Source organism: Balaenoptera borealis, assembly GCF_965194805.1.
Source record: "Balaenoptera borealis genome assembly, chromosome: 19".
Taxonomy (NCBI): Eukaryota; Metazoa; Chordata; class Mammalia; order Artiodactyla; family Balaenopteridae; genus Balaenoptera; species Balaenoptera borealis.
Genome location: NC_138878.1, coordinates 6,811,414 through 6,830,573, shown reverse-complemented (window position 1 = coordinate 6,830,573; position 19,160 = coordinate 6,811,414). Strand labels below are relative to the sequence as shown.

The following is a 19,160-nucleotide window of genomic DNA, read 5'->3' as shown; positions in this document are numbered from 1 at the left end:
CGTGCACACACATGGTAGGCACTTCTACTCAGTGCCTGAATGCCCACATTAGGTCTGCACAGAGGCCCTGCAGGTTCCTGGGATGGTTTCCCACAGGCTCACAGCCTTTTCTGGTGCTTTGCAGGGATGTACAATGAGAGCCTGAACGAGAAAGACACTAATCATATTGGGTTGGCCAGAAAGTCCCTTCGGGTTTTTCTGTAAGATGTTACAGAAAAACCCGAAGGGACTTTCTGGCCAACCCAGTATTACCCAGCCTACAGTGGAATCACTTGAGGCTGCACCCTGCAGCCCTCCCAGACAGAGGCTTCTGCTTCAGGAAATGAGATACAGGGAATGCTTACCTGGTATGTGCTTGAGGGTCCAGAGCCACATACGCCATTCAGACGCAGTCGTGGGATCAGATGGAGCAGTAAATGCAGATCCAAGGATCTCTAGGCCAAAGGAATTTACTGCACGTTAGGTAGGGTCTCCAAAAATGAAAAAGAGCTAATGTTTACTGAGCACTTACTATGTGGCAGGCGCTGTGCCAAGTATTTTATACGCTTTGTCTTATTTTCTTTTTTTTTTTTTAAATATTATTTATTTTTATTTTTTTTTATTTATTATTTATGGCTGTGTTGGGTCTTCGTTTCTGTGCAAGGGCTTTCTCCAGTTGTGGCAAGCGGGGGCCACTCTTCATTGCGGTGCGCGGGCCTCTCACTATCGCAGCCTCTCCCGTTGCGGAGCACAGGCTCCAGACGCGCAGGCTCAGTATTTGTGGCTCACGGGCCTAGTTGCTCCGCAGCATGTGGGATCTTCCCAGACCAGGGCTCGAACCCGTGTCCCCTGCATTGGCAGGCAGACTCTCAACCACTGCGCCACCAGGGAAGCCCTGTCTTATTTTCATAATAATCCTATAAGGCAGGTGGCATTACTAGCCTCACTCTATCGACGTGAATACCAAAGCTTAGTACTAGCTAGTAAGTGACTGAGCCCACATTAACCCCAGGCAGTTGGCCTCCAGAGCCTGCCCTCTTGGACACTGTGCTGGAAGAAACAATAGCCCGTGGATGCTATCTCTCACACAGATGTGGGGGATTTGGGGCCCACAGTACTTTTTAATACAGAATTCGTTACTGTGAAGCAGAATAGTACCCTTCTCAAAGAGGTCCACATCCTAATCCCTGGAATATGTAAATCTGTTACTTTACAAAACAAAAGGACTTTGCAGATGGGGAGTTTATCCCGGGTTTCCTGGATGGACCCAGTGTAATCACAAGGGTCCTCAAAAGTGGAAGAGGAATAGAAGAGAGCAGAGGGAGACCTGACTACTGAAGAAATCAGAGTGATGTGAAGAAGCCTCAACTCACTATTAATGACTTGGAGAAGCTGGAAAAGGCAAGTAAACAGATTCTTCCACAGAGCCTCCTGAAGAAATGCAGCCATGCCGACACCTTGATCTTCACCTAGTAGACTCATTTCAGACTTCTGACCTCCAGAACTGTAAGATAACAAATCTGTGTTGTTTCAGGCCACCAGGTTTGTGGTAATTTGTTATTGCAGCAATAGAAAACAAATAGAGCTGCTAATATATAAAAGCTGGGAGTTTTCACATAAAAATCTTGAAAAATAAATCCGGCAATACCAAAGACGAGTAGTAGCCGCTGCCCCCTTTAAACAAAGGATGTAACTCCCATTCCACTGCAGTCCTCACCCCTCCCTTTTGACTACACCGGGCCTCCTACACTCATTTAAATGACCTATCTGGTGGTCCCTCTTCCAACTTAGGTTTTGGAACCCTCCTCTGAGCTACACTGTCCCCCAAACAGTAATCAAATTTCAGCAGTTAAAATACAGGCAAGTAAATCTACCCTCCCTAAAATGATTAACTCTGTCAATTATAACAATCCTTTTGTTTGTATAATGTGACCTCGGGCTAGTTACTTACTTCTCTGCAAATGGGGGAAAACTTATAGTACGTACCTGCTAGGTCTGTTTTGAGGACAAAATGAGATACTGAATGAAAAGTGCATTCCCCAGTGTCTGGTAAACAGATAGTTGTAATTCACATAATCTCGCCTCTCCTCCTTGAACACCTGGGTTATTTCCAATCTTTGGGAAGTAAAGTTCTGAACGCATTGCTTTTTCTTCTATCCAATTGTGGCCCGAGGTCAGATTTCTAGGAAGGCGAATAATGGACGAGCGGGACCAATACGTCCTACCTGTCCCCAGGAACCCCTGTGAAGTTTTGTAACCCGCCCGCCTCTTCTGGTGGTGGCTCATGGCAGACGCGCCCTCCGCCACCCGCACACGACGCCGCGGCCGACCGGGCCCCGCCGGATGCTAATGAGCCGAGAGGCCCCGCCCCCTTCCGGAAGTCGCTGCGGCGGGAGGCGGGGCGTCCTGGCTGTCCGGGCTGAGGTGCGGGAGCCATGGCGGCCTCTGAGGCGGCGGCGGCGGCGGGGCCAGCGGCTCTGGCCTTGGGCGCCGCGGCCGTCCCGGCGGCCGCGAGGGGAGCCGCTGCCGCCTCCGGCCCGTGGGATCCCCCCGGGCGGCTGAGGGGCAGCCGGCCGCGACCCACGGCGGCGAGGCAACAGCCTGCGGGTGCGGCGCCGCCGGCCCGGGAGCTCATCCAGCCGTCGGTGAGCGAGCTGTCTCGGGCCGTGCGGACCAACATCCTGTGCACGGTGCGCGGCTGCGGCAAGATCCTGCCCAACAGTCCCGCGCTCAACATGCACCTGGTCAAGAGCCACCGCCTGCAGGTGAGCCCGCCGCGGACGGCGCCTCCCGGGGCCTGGCGCGACCGAGCGCCTGAAGCGGGCGCTCGGGGCCGAGGGCGGCCAGGGCCGCGGACGGGAAGGCGCCGAGGTCCGGCCGGCGTCGGCGGGGGCTTCCGAGGCCCTAAAGGGCCAGACCGGGGAGGGGGTCCCGGCAGGGAGAGTGGGAGCTAGGAGGCAGGAAGGCGCAGCGGTAGGAAAACCCTGTGTCATGCCACTGCGCTGTCGGGCTCGGACCGGCCGGACCACCGGCCTCGCACTTGGCGTCGCGGGCATTTCTCACGTTTGTCTCGTGAGCTCTCACGACACCTTCGTTCTACTGCAGAGAAAACGATGACGCACCTGCGTAGTGCTGGGCTTTAAACCCGGCCTCGGGTCGAAGCCGGTGCCGTTCGCACCGCACGCACACTGCCTCCTCCTCCGGGCCAGTTGTTAGCAGGGAGCTGCAGCTTTGGCAACAGGTTCCACAGTGTTGGTAAACATCACCTTTGCTCAGGGATGAGACCTAAGCGAGATTTCTCCCGTGGATCTTGTTTAAGAGGGGACACGGTATATAATAACAGGACAATAATCTGAACGTCCCTTCCACCTTACGTAAAATGGGGTGACTTTCAGCCTTCAGTGCACATCTGTGGAAAGCTTCTTAAAAATCCAGATGTCCAGCCCCATCCCAGACCTACTAAATCATGATTTCTCAGTCATTACAATAGGAAGTTTCCTTGCACCACTTCTTCAAGTCTTCTAGGCCAACAGGGGCATAATTCCAAAGCACGTTACTGAAGGGAGTTTTGTGAGTATGTAGCTTTCGGTGGTCTGAATTGATTCAGGAGTAAGTTTAAATTACCTCGCCTCTTGCATGTTCCGTCTGCCCTTCAGGTAAATCTCCCTCAGAAACGTGTTTAGAATCAGGCTTCTGATAAGAATTTAACAGCAGAAAGTTCGAGGTGATGGTCTCTAGTAGGGCAGATGGGATGCCCACGGAGGGCAGTCCCCTTCTAGCACCAGCTGGATACAGAGGCCACACCGTGCTGAAGTGACGATTAGGGAGGCCCGATCAGGAGAGGTACATGGAGGTGCGCGGAGGAAGACCTCGCAGGTGGGCCTGCAGTTTCCCTGCGAGTTCTGCCTTTCTTTCACAACACAAGTGAAGTAACTCTGGGAATGGTCTTCGTTCTCCTGGTTTCTCCTCCATCCCGAATTTTAATTAAACACTTCCTTTTCTTAGCCATGTTTTATCTTGAGTGGATGGACTGTATATTTGCAGGAGTTCTTCAGCCTAATCCCTGGGTTCTCTTCAGCTCGTGTATAACAGCCGTCACCCACCTCCAGTATCCTCCCCTCACTGGTAGACAGCTAAGGCCGACGTTACATCTCTGAGCGCAGAGGAAGCTGCCAGTCTGACCACGACTCTCTTTGTGTTGGCCTGAACATCACTCTCGCAAGCACTTTTTAACAGTTTACATTGTTCGTTTCTATGGAATTGCTGTCAGGGGCTGTGTATCTCTCCAGACTTTGTGAAGCATCTGTGAAGCGCAAAGATACCATTTACTTGTCAGGACTAGTATACGATGGGTTTGGTAGTAGGCGGTAGGTTTATTTCTAATTATGTTTTTAAAATATGTAAAGTTCAGGAATTCTGAAGCTGCCAATCCTAAGCATATAACGGGCCCACGAGGAAGGAATATGTTTGAGGCAACTGTAAATTTTAATAGTCAAACCTTTACTTGGACCTTAGCACGGCAGAGTATCAGCATCCCCCCTTGCTTAGAACCTATGTGAAGCCATTCTTCCAGTTTTAGTCATTTTTTCAGATTTCTCTTGTCTGCAGACAGCACAGTGCACTCAAGATTGCTTTCTGAACTGCAAATCGTGAACAACCGAAAAATGGACTCTCCTGAGTTTCCTTCCTAGGTCACTAGAGAGACCTGTTTCGGCAGGAATTAAAGAAACCTCACCCTGAACCGTCGTCGTTTCTTCCATGTCAAACAGGCTCACTTTCCTGCCTTGTTCCGTCTTTCTAACCATGCAGCCCCGGGACATCTGCTGTCTTGGTGGAAAGGGGGTTCTTTTTTTTTAATGAAGGTAGCCTGTGTGACAAAATAGCCATATCTGTATAGTGTTGCCCCAGTGTGGTGAATCTGTCCACACAATTGGGAGCCAAGTAGTAGGCTCTTGAGTTCAAACATTACGCTTGACCCTTGATGTTCTCAAAGTATTGTGAGGAGGAAGGGGGAAGAAGGAGGCCTAATAAGGACAAGAGCTGACTGGGAGCTCCCTGTGGCTTTGCAGGTGGTCTGTGTTTGGACCAGAGGCTCCCCTAGCAGTCCAGTGTGCTCCTACGGGCCCTGAAGCTTGAGAGTATCTGCTTGGCAGATCTGCGTCGTATTCAATGGCGATTTTTCCCTTTGTTCTCTTGGTTACAGCTACTCACATAATTCTAGTTTCTGCCCTAGTTGTTGTGTTTTTTTTCTCCTAGATTATGATAATATATATTTTTTTTAATTTATTTATTTTTGGCTGTGTTGGGTCTTTGTTGCTGCGCGCGGGCTTTCTCTAGTTGCGGCGAGCGGGGGCTACTCTTCGTTGCGGTGCGCGGGCTTCTCATTGTGGTGGCCTCTCTTGTTGTGGAGCACAGGCTCTAGGCGCGCGGGCTTCAGTAGTTGTGGCACACGGGCTCAGTAATCGTGGCTCGTGGGCCCTAGAGCGCAGGCTCAGTAGTTGTGGCACACAGGCTTAGTTGCTCCGCGGCATGTGGGATCTTCCCGGACCAGGGCTCGAACCCGTGTCCCCTGCATTGGCAGGCGGATTCTTAACCACTGCACCACCAAGGAAGCCCCTATGATAATATTTTATTCCCTTCCCCATTATTTGTTGTAAGGTTCTTATTTATTTCTAATCTTCAGAAGATACCCTGCCCTCAGTCAAATACTCCCTTCTTAATTATTAACAAATCTTTCTGAAGGATGATGAATAAAAGTGGAGATAGAGTTGTAGGGTGTAAGGTACATGATACATTTTGGTTTTATGTGGGTTCTTAAGATATATGTCTATATTCCATATCCTGTAAGTAAATCTGGAAATATCCTAGTCCAGCCTTGCCTACAAGGGGGTCCATGGAGAAATGAAAGCTGGTGATTCAGGGAAAAGAAGAGTAGGAGTAAATGGGCATTTCTTGATTCTTTTATCCCTCACGTTTGAAAATAGTGAAGGGGACAGGGGCCCCCTTAAAGAACCTCTTATCCAGCAACACATATTTTTAAAACATGGCTTAGTGGATTTTGTGTTATGTTCAGTCCAGGGGTTTGCTTTTAATGATTTGCCAGGAATTTTTTTCTGTTTTTAGGGAAAGAAAATGTTCCAAGTTGCTCTATAGATCACAGTGTACAGAGACTTCTAATTTTAAATTTACAATAAGACAACAACAAAGCAAACTACTTTTCTTCTTGGATGTTTTTCTGTGAAGGCAGAGAGATGCTAGAGTAGCACCTTACAACTCTATCTCCACTTTTATTCATCATCCTTTGGGTGATAATGATGTGTCAGTGTAGTTTCATCAGTTGTAACAGATGTACCACTCTGGTGAGGAATGTTAATAGTGGAACAGGCTGTATTGGGGGGGCGGGGGGGGGCACTACAGTGTATGGGAACTCTCTGTACTTTGCGCTCAATTTTGCTGTGAATCTAATAAAATTTCTCTTAAAAAATAAAGTTTATTAATTTTTTAAAAAGTGAAGTGAACAGGTATATGAGAGCATGATAGGGAGTTTGAAAAGGGATAATAAAAGGATTGCTAAGCAAATTTAAGATGTATTAGAAGTAAGCATGGGGACTTCCCTGGTGGTCCAGTGGGTAAGACTCCGTGCTCCCAATGCAGGGGGCCCAGGGTTCGATCCTGCATGCATGCCGCAACTGAGACCCGGTGCAGCCAAAATAAATAATTTTTTTTTTAATTGTCCTAGCCTTAAAAAAAAAAAAAAAAAATTTTAGAGCTTTCTTAATATTCTCTCCATATTTGATTTTTTCTTGCAGATAACACTAGAAGGAAAATAAGTTTAAAAGTATTTCATTTAAAAAAAGATGAACTGGTGAATGGGATGAGTTTGGTGATTGAGAGACAGTGTTGGTTGTCATTAAAGCTAGCAGAGGCCATTGTTTCAATAAAAGCAGCATTTCAATCAGACTTTCACAAGGACAGTATTGTTTTTTTTTGAGATGAATCCATGGATTTTTCTTTCTTTTTTTAAATTGAAGTATAGTTTATTTACGATGTGTTAATTTCTGCTGTACAGCAGAGTGATTCAGTTATATATACTTTCTATATATATATTATTTTCCATTATGGTTTATCACAGGATATTAAATATAGTTCCCTGTGCTATACAGTAGGACCTTGTTGTCTCTCCATTCTCTATATAATAGTTTACATATGCTAACCCCAAACTCCTAATCCATCCCTCCCCCCCTACCCACCCTTCTCCTTGTCAACCACAAGTCTGTTCTCTATGTCTGTGAGTCCATTTCTATTTCATAGATAAGTTCATTTGTGTCATATTTTAGATTCTACATATAAGTGATATCATATGGTATTTGTCTTTCTCTTTCTCACTTCACTTAGTATGATAATCTGTAGTTCCATCCATGTTGCTGCAAATGGCCTTATTTTGTTCTTTTTTATGGCTGAGTAGTATTCCACTGTGTGTGTGTGTGTGTGTGTGTGTGTGTGTGTGTATGTATACACACACACACACACACACACACACACACACACACACACACACCCACATCTTTATCCATTCATCTGTCAATGGACATTTAGATTGTTTCCATGTCTTGGCTATTGTGAATAGTGCTGCTGTGAACATAGGGGTGCATGTATCTTTTGGAATTGTAGTTTTGTCTGGATATATGCCCATGAGTGGGATTTCTGGATCATATGGCAACTCTATTTCTAGCTTTTTGAGGAAACTCCATACTGTTTTCCACTGTGGCTACACCAACTTACATTCCCACCAACAGTGTAGGAGGGTTCCCTTTTCTCCACACCCTCTCCAGCATTTGTTATTTGTAGACTTTTTGGTGATGGCCATTCTGACTGGTGTGAGGTGGTACCTCATTGTAGTTTTGATTTGTATTTCTCTAATAATTAGCGATGTTGAGCATATTTTCATGTGCCTGTTGGCCATCTGTCTTCTTTGGAGAAATGTCTGTTTAGTTCTTCTGCCCATTTTTCGATTGGGTTGTTTTTTTGTTGTTGAGTTGAATGAGCTGTTTGTATGTTTTGGAGATTAAGCCCTTGTCGGTCGCATCATTTGCAAATATTTTCTCCCATTCCGTAGGTTGTCTTTTTGTTTTGTTTATGGTTTCCTTTGCTGTGCAAAAGCTTGTAAGGTTGATTAGGTCCCATTTGTTTATTTTTGCTTTTATTTCTGTTGCCACAAGGACAGTATTTAATGTAAAGTACTAGTTTAGATTAGCTTATTGGCCTTAAGTTGGTTGGCAGAAAGCAAAAGAAGCGACAAAAATCTCCACAGCCGATAACTAATAGCTATAATAATTAATTGAGTGATTATATGATAAGCACTGTTCTAAGTCTCTTAAATTATTCACTAAATCCTCACAACAACCTTGAGGTAGATCGTACTATCATGCCTACTTTACAAATAAGGAAACCAAGACAGTTAATTTTTTCAAGGTCACAGGAAAGGAGCAACGTAGAGAATTCCATATTCCAGAACCCATGGGTTTAACCACTGCACCATGGTTCTTAAGCTAGGCTACACACTGGGATCATCAGGGGAGATTTTTAAACCAAATACCAAACCAAATACTAAACCCACCCAAAACTAATTATATCATTACCTGGGACTGGGACCAGGCACAGGTATTTTTTTTTAACGCCTCAAGTGATTTTTCACAGGCCGCTAGGTTTGAGAGCTGCTGCCCCGCACTGGGCTGCCTTTCTAAAAGTGCTCTGCCTTTAGTGTGCAGTCTAAAGCATGAAAACAGTACCAAGAGGTGTATAACTTAGTTTCTGCCCTTAAGAAATTTAGTTGAGGAGACAGGAATTCTAGAAGAAAATGATACTTTGCAAGTTAAGTTAGCTGCTACCTTGGAATTCAGACAAGGAATAGATCTGGGTGGTGAGCAGAACAAGGGAGTGCTATTTATTGAGAATGTGAGTGGGCTCCACACTAATCCAGTACTAGATAATCCTGAGAGTTAACTATTCTCTCTGTTTTTGAAATGAGTAAACTGGCTCAGAGATTAAATAACCTGTCCAAAGTCATGTGCCTAATCAGTGGTGGAAATGGCTCACAGGCCTCTCCATGCCGTGCCCTCTTCCCACCGGCACATTCTGCCTGAAGGGAGACAGTCATCCGAGAGTGGCTGTAGAAGGTGGAAATGGAAGTGGGAAGAGTGTTAGGCTGAGCAGCGGAGTGTATGAAAAGGGAACAGAAAAAGATATGGTTATAATGGTAGATTGGAGGCATAATGAGGAGATGGGATTTTATTTTATGTACCTTTTTTAAAAAAATAGTATTCGGTGATACATACAAATAATTTTTTGGAATATCAAATTTGTTCTGACATTAGAAGAGGAAGGAAAATTATTTAGGAGACCATTTAAATAATCCAAATGAATATGAATATCTAGACAGTGTAGTGCAGTAGGATTATAAAAGGATGGACCAAGGTAGAAGACATGGAGGAATAACTGACTACATTTGATATCATTGAGAGATAAATTACGTTGTTTAAAAATGAAACAAGAATAGCTTCTTTTCCCCTCTACATGAGTGGACACAGACTCAACAAGATCAACGTGTTCCTCTTGAGATCCAGTAGGAAAGCAAACGGAGGGAGTCCTAGCCGCACGGTTCTTCGTTTCTTCTCTAGATGCACACTGATGGAAGCGGAGGAGGTGGGCATGTTCCAAAAGTAGTGAATCCTTTCCCATCACAGCACCTAAGGACTAAAACGTCTAGGTGCTACAGCGGCAGCTGAGGCCTGAGCACGTGTCCAGTTGTTTCCAGCCGTAGTAGGGAGGTCCTTCCCCACCCCAACCCCCCATCCACACACCTTCCTCTGGGGCCAGCTGGGGGTTGTCAGATAAGAATTATACTGGAGGTCATAGGTTTCTCACTCCTGAGGTATGTGGGCTCATCAGGGGCAACAAGACAGCACTTTAAGCTAAATTAACTCACCAATTATTTTAAAATTCCCAGCCAAAAAGTCAATCACATACTTAATAAGAAAGGATTACTAGGATGAGTTAATATATATAAAGTGCTTAGAACAGTGCCTGCCATGGTAGTAAAAGCTATGTTAGCACTGGCCATTATAATGATTACTGAATTTCAAACAGAGCATGGTGCCTATATTCACGCTACTGTATAAACGTTGTGTTAACTAGCTTTAGCTACTTTAGGGGGCATTGTGGTGATCAGAGAAAGTCACAGTTCTCTTTATCAGGAAGACCCAGATCATAGTCAGGTTTTTTTCAGAGACTCACACTAATTCAGTGTGGGTGGAATAAAAAAGAAGGGAAGACTTAAGGATGATACCAAGTCTTGAGCCTAAGAAACTGTAAATATACCACTTACAATTAGAGAAGCTGGCTTGAAGGGCAGAGATTTTTAAGTCTAGAAGGAGTGCTAAAGGAATGGATAGAAGATTTTTAAACAATATAGTTGGTTTTTGTTTATTTTGTTTTGAAAAATTTTAACAGATTTATTGAGCTATAGTTTACACACGATACAATTTACCCATTTTAAGTTAATAATTCAGTTATTTTTTAGTAGATTTACAGTTGTGCAACCATCACCACAAGCCCAAATTTTAGAACATTTTCATCACCCTAAAAAGATCCCTTGTGCACATCTTTACTCGTTCCTTGTTATCACTCCCAGCTCGTTCTGTTGGTTTTTTGAAGATAATTATTTAAAGTAATTTTTCTTTTGCAGGATGGCATAGTGAATCCAACAATAAGAAAAGATTTGAAAACTGTACCAAAATTCTACTGTTGTCCAATTGAAGGATGCCCTAGAGGCCCTGACAGACCATTTTCTCAATTTTCTCTCGTAAAACAGGTATTTTACTTGCCTTTAAGTATACTTCTCTGAGGATGAAATGCAGATGTCATAAACCTCATGTATTCTAATTACTTACCAATCATAACTAGAGGATTGAGCAGAAAGCTTCTTGTAAGGACAGCCACCCAAGTCTCCCACTTGGGGAAAAAATGAGTAGGGTGTAAGTGAAGGAGACATGGCTTGTTCTGGAGGGGAAGTTGTCCAGAAGTGGATTTGGAAAGAAAAGAAGACCAAGTCAGCAAAGTATGATAAACTGTGTACTTCCAGATCTCTTGTGTGAATCTGCATGCTTTCAAGGTCAGAGGAGCAAAGGCACAAAGGAAATGTTCTCCCAAGGGATTAAGAAACTGCAGGGAAAAGAAGAATTTCAGAAGCAGCTATCTTAAAGAGGAGGGAGGGACCCAGCCAGTGGGGAAAGAGATGATTCTGGACTGGAAGAGTTGCCTGCTTTTACATTCTTTTGATTTGCACTGCTATATTGTATCATGTAAAATCATTGTTAATTTGGGTATGTTGATGGTTTTTGAAATGTTTTGAGCAGTTGCAGTTTTTCATTTTAGTCCTTTTGTGTTCTTCCTAGCACTTTATGAAAATGCATGCTGAAAAGAAGCATAAATGTAGTAAGTGCAGCAATTCATATGGCACTGAGTGGGACTTGAAAAGACATGCAGAGGATTGTGGTAAGACCTTCCAGTGCACGTGTGGCTGTCCCTATGCCAGCAGGACTGCGTTACAGTCCCACATCTACCGAACTGGCCATGAGATCCCTGCAGAACACAGGTAAAGGGGAAAAATGGTGGCCCAAAAGCCAATAGCTGTGGGAAGAGTTTCAAATGAAACTTCCTGTAGAGCCATTAGTGTGGGGAGAAAGGAGGAATGGCGGAGAAAAGATGTGACATGAAGAAGGGAACTTTTGGAAATGGCAGCAGTACTAGCAGATGATCCACATCTACTTGACCCAATTGTTCTTCCTTATTCTTTCACCAGCTCCTTTTGAGAGTCCCTTATTATTCCCAACTGAAAATCTATTGGGTTTTCAATTCTTCAGAAACTTCCAGCGTTTTCTGTTAGAGGGATACTAGATTGTTGAAGAGTTTTTTATCATGAAACTGTGCTTCATTTGAAAGGTCATATTTATATTTGGACTAAGAGCTTCCTACTTTAGAAATGATAATAGTTGCATTATATAATCTGTTAGCTTCCTGATGCTTACAGATCTAAGTTGAGTTCTGGTACTTAGCACTTTACCCAAAAAAAAGGTGTGCTTCCCTGTTTGCATGTTTCTGAACTTCTACCTACCATATATTGATAATAGGCCGAGTTACAAAAGAAGGGATTTCTCTTCGCTGGGTTGAATCTGACCTCTGCTGTAGATGTGGGAAATAGAATTTGTAAGTGAAGATAACAGTGCCAGGGTTGATGAAGAAAACTGCAGTTTAAAATTGTTTTTCTCTTTTTACTCTGTCATTGTTTTCAGGGATCCACCTAGTAAGAAAAGGAAAATGGAAAACTGCCTGCACAACCAGAAGTTGTCCAGTAAGACTGTTGAATCACTGAGCAACCAAGCAACCCCAAGACCAGATGCTCAAGAACTGGAAACTTCAGAAATAAAGCTAGTGGCTTCGTTTGAAGATTCTTGCAGCTCTAATGCCAGAAAGCAGACTCTTCCAACACCTCCAAGGTATCCTCAGAAGTTGCTTTTACCAAAGCCCAAAGTGGCTTTGGTTAAACTCCCCATTATGCAGCTTTCTCCTGTGCCTGTCTTTGTGCCTACAGCCGACTCCTCAGCCCAGCCTGTGGTGTTGGGTGTCGATCATCAGGGCTCTGCCCCCGGTGCTGTGCACTTACTGCCCTTGTCCATCGGAACCCTGATCCTCGGCCTAGATTCGGAGGCTTGCTCTCTCAAGGAGAGCCTCCCTCTTTCAAAAATTGTAAATCCTGTTGCTGTTGAGCCAATTAGCACAGGTGTTCAAGTGAACTTCGGTAAAAGTCCATCTAACCCTTTACAAGAACTAGGGAACACATGTCAGAAGAACAGCATTTCTTCAATCAATGTACAGACAGAACTGTCTTACACCACACAACACTTTATACCGTCTGCAGAGTGGGTTAGCCCTGATTCCTCTGTGTCATCTTGTTCTCAAACTGATTTGACATTTGGTTCTCAAGTTTCCCTTCCCATTAGTGTTCATACTCAAACTTTTTTGCCCAGTTCTAAAGTAACCTCATCTATAGCGGCTCAGACTGATGTGTTTATAGATGCCAGTTTCCAGTCAGGTGGGATCTCCAGAGAAACTCAGACCAGTGGAATGCAAAGTGCAACCGATGATCGAGTACAGATGGACCAAGGTGTAATGTGTGGAGACATTTTTGAGAGTGTCCCTTCATCATATGGTGTTTCTACAGACAATATTATAAGCAGCAGCTTAGTAGCAGAGACTGTGACTCATGGTTTGTTACCTCAGAACCACCCTAAAACTTTAAATCAAGATATTGAGAAATCTGCACCAATTATAAACTTCAGTGCACAGAATAGTATGCTTTCTTCACAGAATATGACAGATAATCAGACCCAAACCATAGATTTATTAAGTGATCTAGAAAACATCTTGTCAAGTAATCTGCCTGGTCAGACACTGGACAATCGTAGTCTTTTGTCTGACACAAGTACTGGACCTGACACCCAGCTCCCATCTGGCCCAACCCAGAATCCTGCAATTGATTTTGATATTGAAGAGTTCTTTTCGGCCTCAAATATCCAGACTCAAACTGAAGAGAGTGAGCTTAGCACCATGACCACGGAGCCAGTCTTGGAATCCCTGGACATAGAGACCCAAACTGACTTCTTATTTGCAGATGCCTGTGCCCAGTCCTACAGTTGTAGGGGAAATTCTAACTTCTTAGGCCTTGAAATGTTTGACACGCAGACACAGACGGACTTGAACTTCTTTTTAGACAGTAGCCCTCATCTGCCTCTGGGAAGTATTCTGAAACACTCCAGCTTTTCCATGAGTACTGATTCATCTGACACAGAGACCCAAACTGAAGGAATCTCCACTGCTAAAAACCTACCTGCTCTAGAAAGCAAAGTTCAGTTGAACAGTGCAGAAACATAGACCATGAATTCTGGCTTTGAAACTTTGGGGAGCTTATTCTTCACCAGCAATGAAACTCAAACAGCAATGGATGACTTTCTTCTGGCCGATTTGGCCTGGAACACGATGGAATCTCAATTCAGCTCTGTTGAAACTCAGACATGTGCAGAACTACACCCAGTCTCCAACTTCTGAAAGTGGAATCCACATGGGAGATGGCATTTACAGTTGGTTCCCTTCTGGATTTAGAAGATGGAGAACCGGGACAGCAGTGTTAACTCTACTGAATGTACTTGATGATACAGTTACTTCGAATCTCTGAGGTTCTTTGCCTTTTGTACTTGTAAACATGAAATTTGTGTAAAAATGTGTGAGTGTATTATAAAGTTTAAGATGTTGATCTAACAATGATTGTATTTGTGTTGCCTACATTTGCCCTTTCAGTGTAGTCTTCCCTTCTTAAAAAAAAAAAAAATGTATTTCACACCTTTAAAACCCATCTAGCCATTTAGCTGAAGCCAAGCTCACCAGGACTAGGGTACAAACTTTTCAAACCTTCAAAACATTTTAGTCAAAGTATGACTTACTTAAATTGCACCTAAAATACTTTCACCAGTGCTTGTTAGAAATTCCTGTGTCCCAATAATGTCTAAAGAAGTCTGACGCTGTACCATCAGATTTAAACACCAACAGCTTCATCTGCTTTGACATCTTACTCTCCCCTGATTTGAAGACACAAAGGAAACTACACTTGTCTTTAGCTTTTGAGACAATTTTCATATAGTCAATGCCATCCCTCCTCTACGTGAACTCTTACTGATACGAACGTTAAGTGTATAGTACTTTCCTCACAAGACGTGTTGCTGTAAAATTATTGCTTAAAGAAGTAGCGGCAAGCACTTAGTGTAAATAGTGATCCTTTCAGTCTAAGTGACAGTAAGTCACCCCAACTATGGAAACGCTGGGCTGTGCAATCATGCCTGTTAGCCCAGACTGGAGTGTGTCCTACGAGCATCCCTCCTACTCCCTACAGAAGGCCAGGCCGGTGCTCCAGAGCTGCTCCTCAAGGCGCACCCACCAGCTGAGTCTGAGTTTTGTCTCTCTAAATGTTTAAAAAAAAATAACATAAGGAGAAAAGGACATTCCCCCCTTAATTTCAATACTTTGCATAAGCTTGATAGGGCAAGAGTGCAATCAGCAGCTATTTTAAAGTGAATCTTCTTTTCATCCACCTCTCATTTTTTCCTTAAATGAGGAAACACATTGGTCTAGCAAGGATAGTATTTGTGCCTTGAGGATAGCAATTATAGAACAGATCCATCTAAAATTTGGTGTTCTGCATTTTGTTGCTTTGTTTGTTTAGAGAGGATAATACCAAACAGTCTTCAAAGAAAATGAGGTGAAGACCAAGTGCTTCAATAATCAAGAACATCTGTGTTTTGAGATGGGTGTGTGCTTAAGTATGCTTTTGGAGTTTTCTGTATTTAGGAGATTCTGAGTTCTTGATTGTTGGCCAACTTTCAGGCAAGTAAAAATCAGTGCAGTCTGTAAATTTTTCTAAGTTTACCCAGAAAAATGCTCTGTTTTTTCTGTGGCACATGCTTATGCTGCTGAAGGCTAAATCCTCAAAATAAAACCTAAGGAGGGGACTAAGAATTCACTAAAGTAAATTAATGGTGTTGCTACTAATTCCTATCCTGTAGAAGAATTATTGGTAGTGGATAAATAACATATCCTGAGCAGGTGAACTCAATCTGATAGATAAAAGTTTGCTTTGGTCACAGTTGCCTATGAATATGGGTTTCAAAAGAAACATAAAGCCTTAACTTAGAATTTCATTATGTTTTAGAATCATCACTGCCTTAATGTTCAAACATCTATTTAAGTTCTCCTAATAAGGAGAAATGCATGTTTGTTTATGGCTTTTTGTAAATATATATGCAGTGATCTATGGCTTTAAAAAAATTCTGTGTTTCTGTGACAGTGTTTGTTAATCCAGCCAATAGAGTTATTTGCAGAAAAATGGAGCATGTAATAGTTCTTCATGTACAAGTAAGAACTGTTTCCCCCCAAAAACTTAGTTACCTGAATTGTTCTAAGATTATTTGTAAAATTTGAAACTCAGTGATTAAAGAGAAGTGATAATTCTACCTTTTGTGTAAATTCTTCAGCCTACTCATAATGTGACTTCATTGCCTTAACTTTTCACAAACTCATCATCTTCTGAAAGTCACACGATGAAATGACTGTGCCTAGTTATTTCCATTACTGTCTTACCTTTGTTCATGAAAATATGCTAACAATTTTCCTAGTAGAAAATGAAAAGACATTCCATTACCAAAACTTCTGGTTTTTTTGGGCCACGCCATGCAGCTTGTGGGATCTTAGTTCCCTGACCAGGGATTTTGAACCTGGGCCCTCGGCAGTGAGAGCACAGAGTCCTAACCCCTGGACCGCCAGGGAATTCCCAAAGCTGCTGTTTTGATGTAAAGTTTTTATTTTGATAAAAACTGCCCTATGATTTAAGTTTTTGGAAAATTTTTTCAAAGGAAATTTGAAAAAATAATTTCTAAAGAAATTACTCTGATTCATTTTTCATCCAAATGTCACCATTTCATAATGGGGTGTCTTTTATCTTTGTAAGTAATATGGTTCTGGCTTAAGAGCAAAAATAAGAGGGTAGGACTATGAGTAGTTCTTTGCTCATGCTCAGTCACTAATAGCAGGAAAGCCAAATCAGTGTGTCTGAGTCCCTTCAGATAAAGGGAAATAAAAGTAGAAATTTTTTATAGACTTACCTGAAAGATGCAGAGTAAGGTTTGCAGCTACTTTTTTTTTTTTTTTTTTTTTTTTTGGCTGCGTTGGGTCTTCGTTGTTGTGAGCAGGCTTTCTGTAGTTGCGGAGAGCGGGGGCTTCTCGTTGTGGTGGCTTCTTTTGTTGCGGAGCACGTGCTCTAGTCACGCAGGCTTCAGTAGTTGTGGCGCACAGGCTTAGTTGCTCTGTGGCATGTGGGATCTTCCCAGACCAGGGCTCGAACCCATGTGCCCCGCATTGGCAGACGGATTCTTAACCACTGCACCACCAGGGGCGTCCCGGTTTGCAGCTACTTTTGATTGGAAGGAAATGTATCAGTGTCAGGCTAGTTGTGAAGTTGAGTTGTTTAATGACAGGGTGATATTTTCATGTAATCCTTTACAGTCTCAATTTTAGAATGCTTCTCTTAGTTCCAGTCCAAACTTGTTATCTAATATTGACTCTGAAGGGTACTTACTATCGTGTATACTTAAAAGAAATGCTTCTCAGACTTGTTTTCGGAAGCCTCTTTAATAAAGAGTAGGAGGAACATGTAACTTTGGGGCATTTAGGAATGAAGCCTTTGAAGTCTCAAGTATTACGCGGTTTTATTTTCCTTATATCTCAATATATGTGTGTGTTCTCACCTGAAGTGTGTTAAAGTGCCACAGATTAGATTTGACACTAGGAGAGGACACGTCAGTCTGTTGGCTTACTGGTCACTTCCAACATCTAAAAGACTTAAATGACATGAATTTAATCGAGTTTTTTCAGCAAGATGTCGGCTAGTCTAATGTTCTTATAGTCCAAGAAGATAGTCGACTAAATACCATTGTTTTGCAATGCTTAAATCCAAAGGGTTCTCTCAGTTGTGTGAAAGGTATTTATTAGCAAACACACTGATACACTAGTTTACATATCGAGAGAAGCAGGCTAAAGAGCAAATGGAAAGGCCTCTCAGGTTGTTGGTGTCCTCAAATTAACACATTTGGGCACTGTATTTTAAAAATATGCATGTTTGAAAGGAGCAAATGTCCAAAGTACGTGAATGAATAAGAGCATTGTCTATAATGCTGAAACTGAAAGAGGGCTAGTATTCATTCAGTTCTTTCAACTTCAGAAAAAATCTAAATTTATATATTGCCTTACTAATAAATAACAAAATAAACACATTTGTAACTTTGTTCTAAATCCACAAAATCAGGAACAGTGAAGGTTGTCATAGGAGAAACTCGTGGTCAAGGCTCTTCCATTAACTTTTGGTTCTTTACCATCAAGCAAGTTAATATTACAGGTCATAAAGGCTACAAAAAAGAACAACAAAATTAAATAATATCCTTTTTTAGTTTATTATCAGTGAAATAGTCAAATATTTCAGAAAATAAAAAATTGTTTAAAAAAATATATCTCCATGATGGTGACTTTGTTATTCTCAAAAATACATATGTTACCTATGTGAACAAAGACTTTTTTTTTTTTTGGCCTAAAGGAGTGAGCTGATTAGCATATTATGTGTCAATAAGACCTTGTTCCAAGTTTGGCATCTTCTTATTGCTTCTGCTTGCAGCTTTTTACTCTTTGCTTTCTGGTGATCTAGTGCTTTTTCCATGTCCTAGGTGAAATATTTGGTTTTATGATTGCATCTCAAACATTGTTGCTGCTTAGGACTGAATTTGAAACTGATCCCTCTCCTACTTTATCTTCCTTTTCATGTGCTGTAATGAGAAATTTAGTGACTTCAGAAAACATAGAGCTCGTGCTGCAATAAAAATTTGGCAGGAGTCAATGCATCTGAATTAACATCACAAAAGGATATCTAACCTTAAAATGCTCTTCAAAGACTTTTCCCTATTTAAAAAGTGAGCCTTCAAAAATTAAGATTTCTATAGTATGCTTTTTGAGAAACCATTCCAACTTTGGCAAACTATGCTTTAGGAGCTGTTTATATTGTCTTAGTTCAGTTTGTGGTAATAGTTTTTGTTTAGCTATATTTGAGAGTCTAGTACTTATTAATGAATTGTAAGCTGGTATCAGTTTTTTTTTCTTTTTCTTTTGGTAAGATGTGGTGTATTTTAAAACCATTTAAATCCCATTTCTCTAATGAGATGTCTGTCTAAGGAGTAAGCCTTCAGATTTCAAGTTCTCTCATTAGCTGCCATAATGGTATCTCCCTGACATCCCATTTTCCTGGAATTACATTAGAAAAGTCAGTCATGAGGATTTGGGTGAATAGCCACGAAACTAAGCCTTCGCAGAGTCATGAACAGTATCAGGACCAGTGGTTTTTATCTCAAATTAGTTAGATTTCTACTTTTCTTCAGAGCACATACAGAGGTTAAAGCGAATGAAATTGCTGAGAGTTCTTTCACATTTACAGACTTAGTGAATAGTCCTAACCCTCCTGTGGTGCTGGAAATAAG

At 42.4% G+C, this 19,160-nt stretch overlaps 3 protein-coding genes across 3 annotated transcripts in view; 1 reads left to right on the top strand and 2 right to left on the bottom strand.

The window, feature by feature from the left end:
* CMC2 (C-X9-C motif containing 2) overlaps positions 1 to 2,307 on the bottom strand; it is a gene marked incomplete at its 5' end in the record, with an annotated part of 39,518 nt that extends 37,211 nt beyond the window's left edge. The window contains 3 exons of the mRNA XM_082366428.1: positions 345 to 434; positions 1,353 to 1,483; positions 1,966 to 2,307. Coding sequence (XP_082222554.1) covers positions 345 to 434; positions 1,353 to 1,483; positions 1,966 to 2,015 — 271 coding nt within the window. The remainder of the gene's footprint in view (positions 1 to 344; positions 435 to 1,352; positions 1,484 to 1,965) is intronic.
* A 55-nt stretch (positions 2,308 to 2,362) lies between these two features.
* ATMIN (ATM interactor) lies at positions 2,363 to 14,355 on the top strand. The gene is made up of 4 exons (XM_082366337.1): positions 2,363 to 2,744; positions 10,724 to 10,849; positions 11,433 to 11,632; positions 12,330 to 14,355. Exons 1-4 carry the CDS (start codon positions 2,415 to 2,417, stop codon positions 13,966 to 13,968), a joined length of 2,295 nt encoding a protein of 764 aa, XP_082222463.1. The 5' UTR covers positions 2,363 to 2,414; the 3' UTR covers positions 13,969 to 14,355.
* A 145-nt stretch (positions 14,356 to 14,500) lies between these two features.
* LOC309616132 (uncharacterized protein C16orf46) overlaps positions 14,501 to 19,160 on the bottom strand; it is a 33,135-nt gene continuing 28,475 nt past the window's right edge. Inside the window, exon 4 of the mRNA XM_082366370.1 lies at positions 14,501 to 18,044. Coding sequence (XP_082222496.1) covers positions 18,036 to 18,044 — 9 coding nt within the window. The 3' untranslated portion in view covers positions 14,501 to 18,035. The remainder of the gene's footprint in view (positions 18,045 to 19,160) is intronic.

What these genes read in the sequence shown, in the direction of transcription:
- ATMIN (XM_082366337.1), top strand. Translation starts at nt 2,415, where the DNA reads ATGGCGGCCTCTGAGGCGGCGGCGGCGGCGGGGCCAGCGGCTCTGGCC. An exon ending in TCAAGAGCCACCGCCTGCAG is followed by an intron (nt 2,745 to 10,723) that starts GTGAGCCCGCCG and finishes TTTCTTTTGCAG; the next exon opens with GATGGCATAGTGAATCCAAC. An exon ending in GAGATCCCTGCAGAACACAG is followed by an intron (nt 11,633 to 12,329) that starts GTAAAGGGGAAA and finishes CATTGTTTTCAG; the next exon opens with GGATCCACCTAGTAAGAAAA.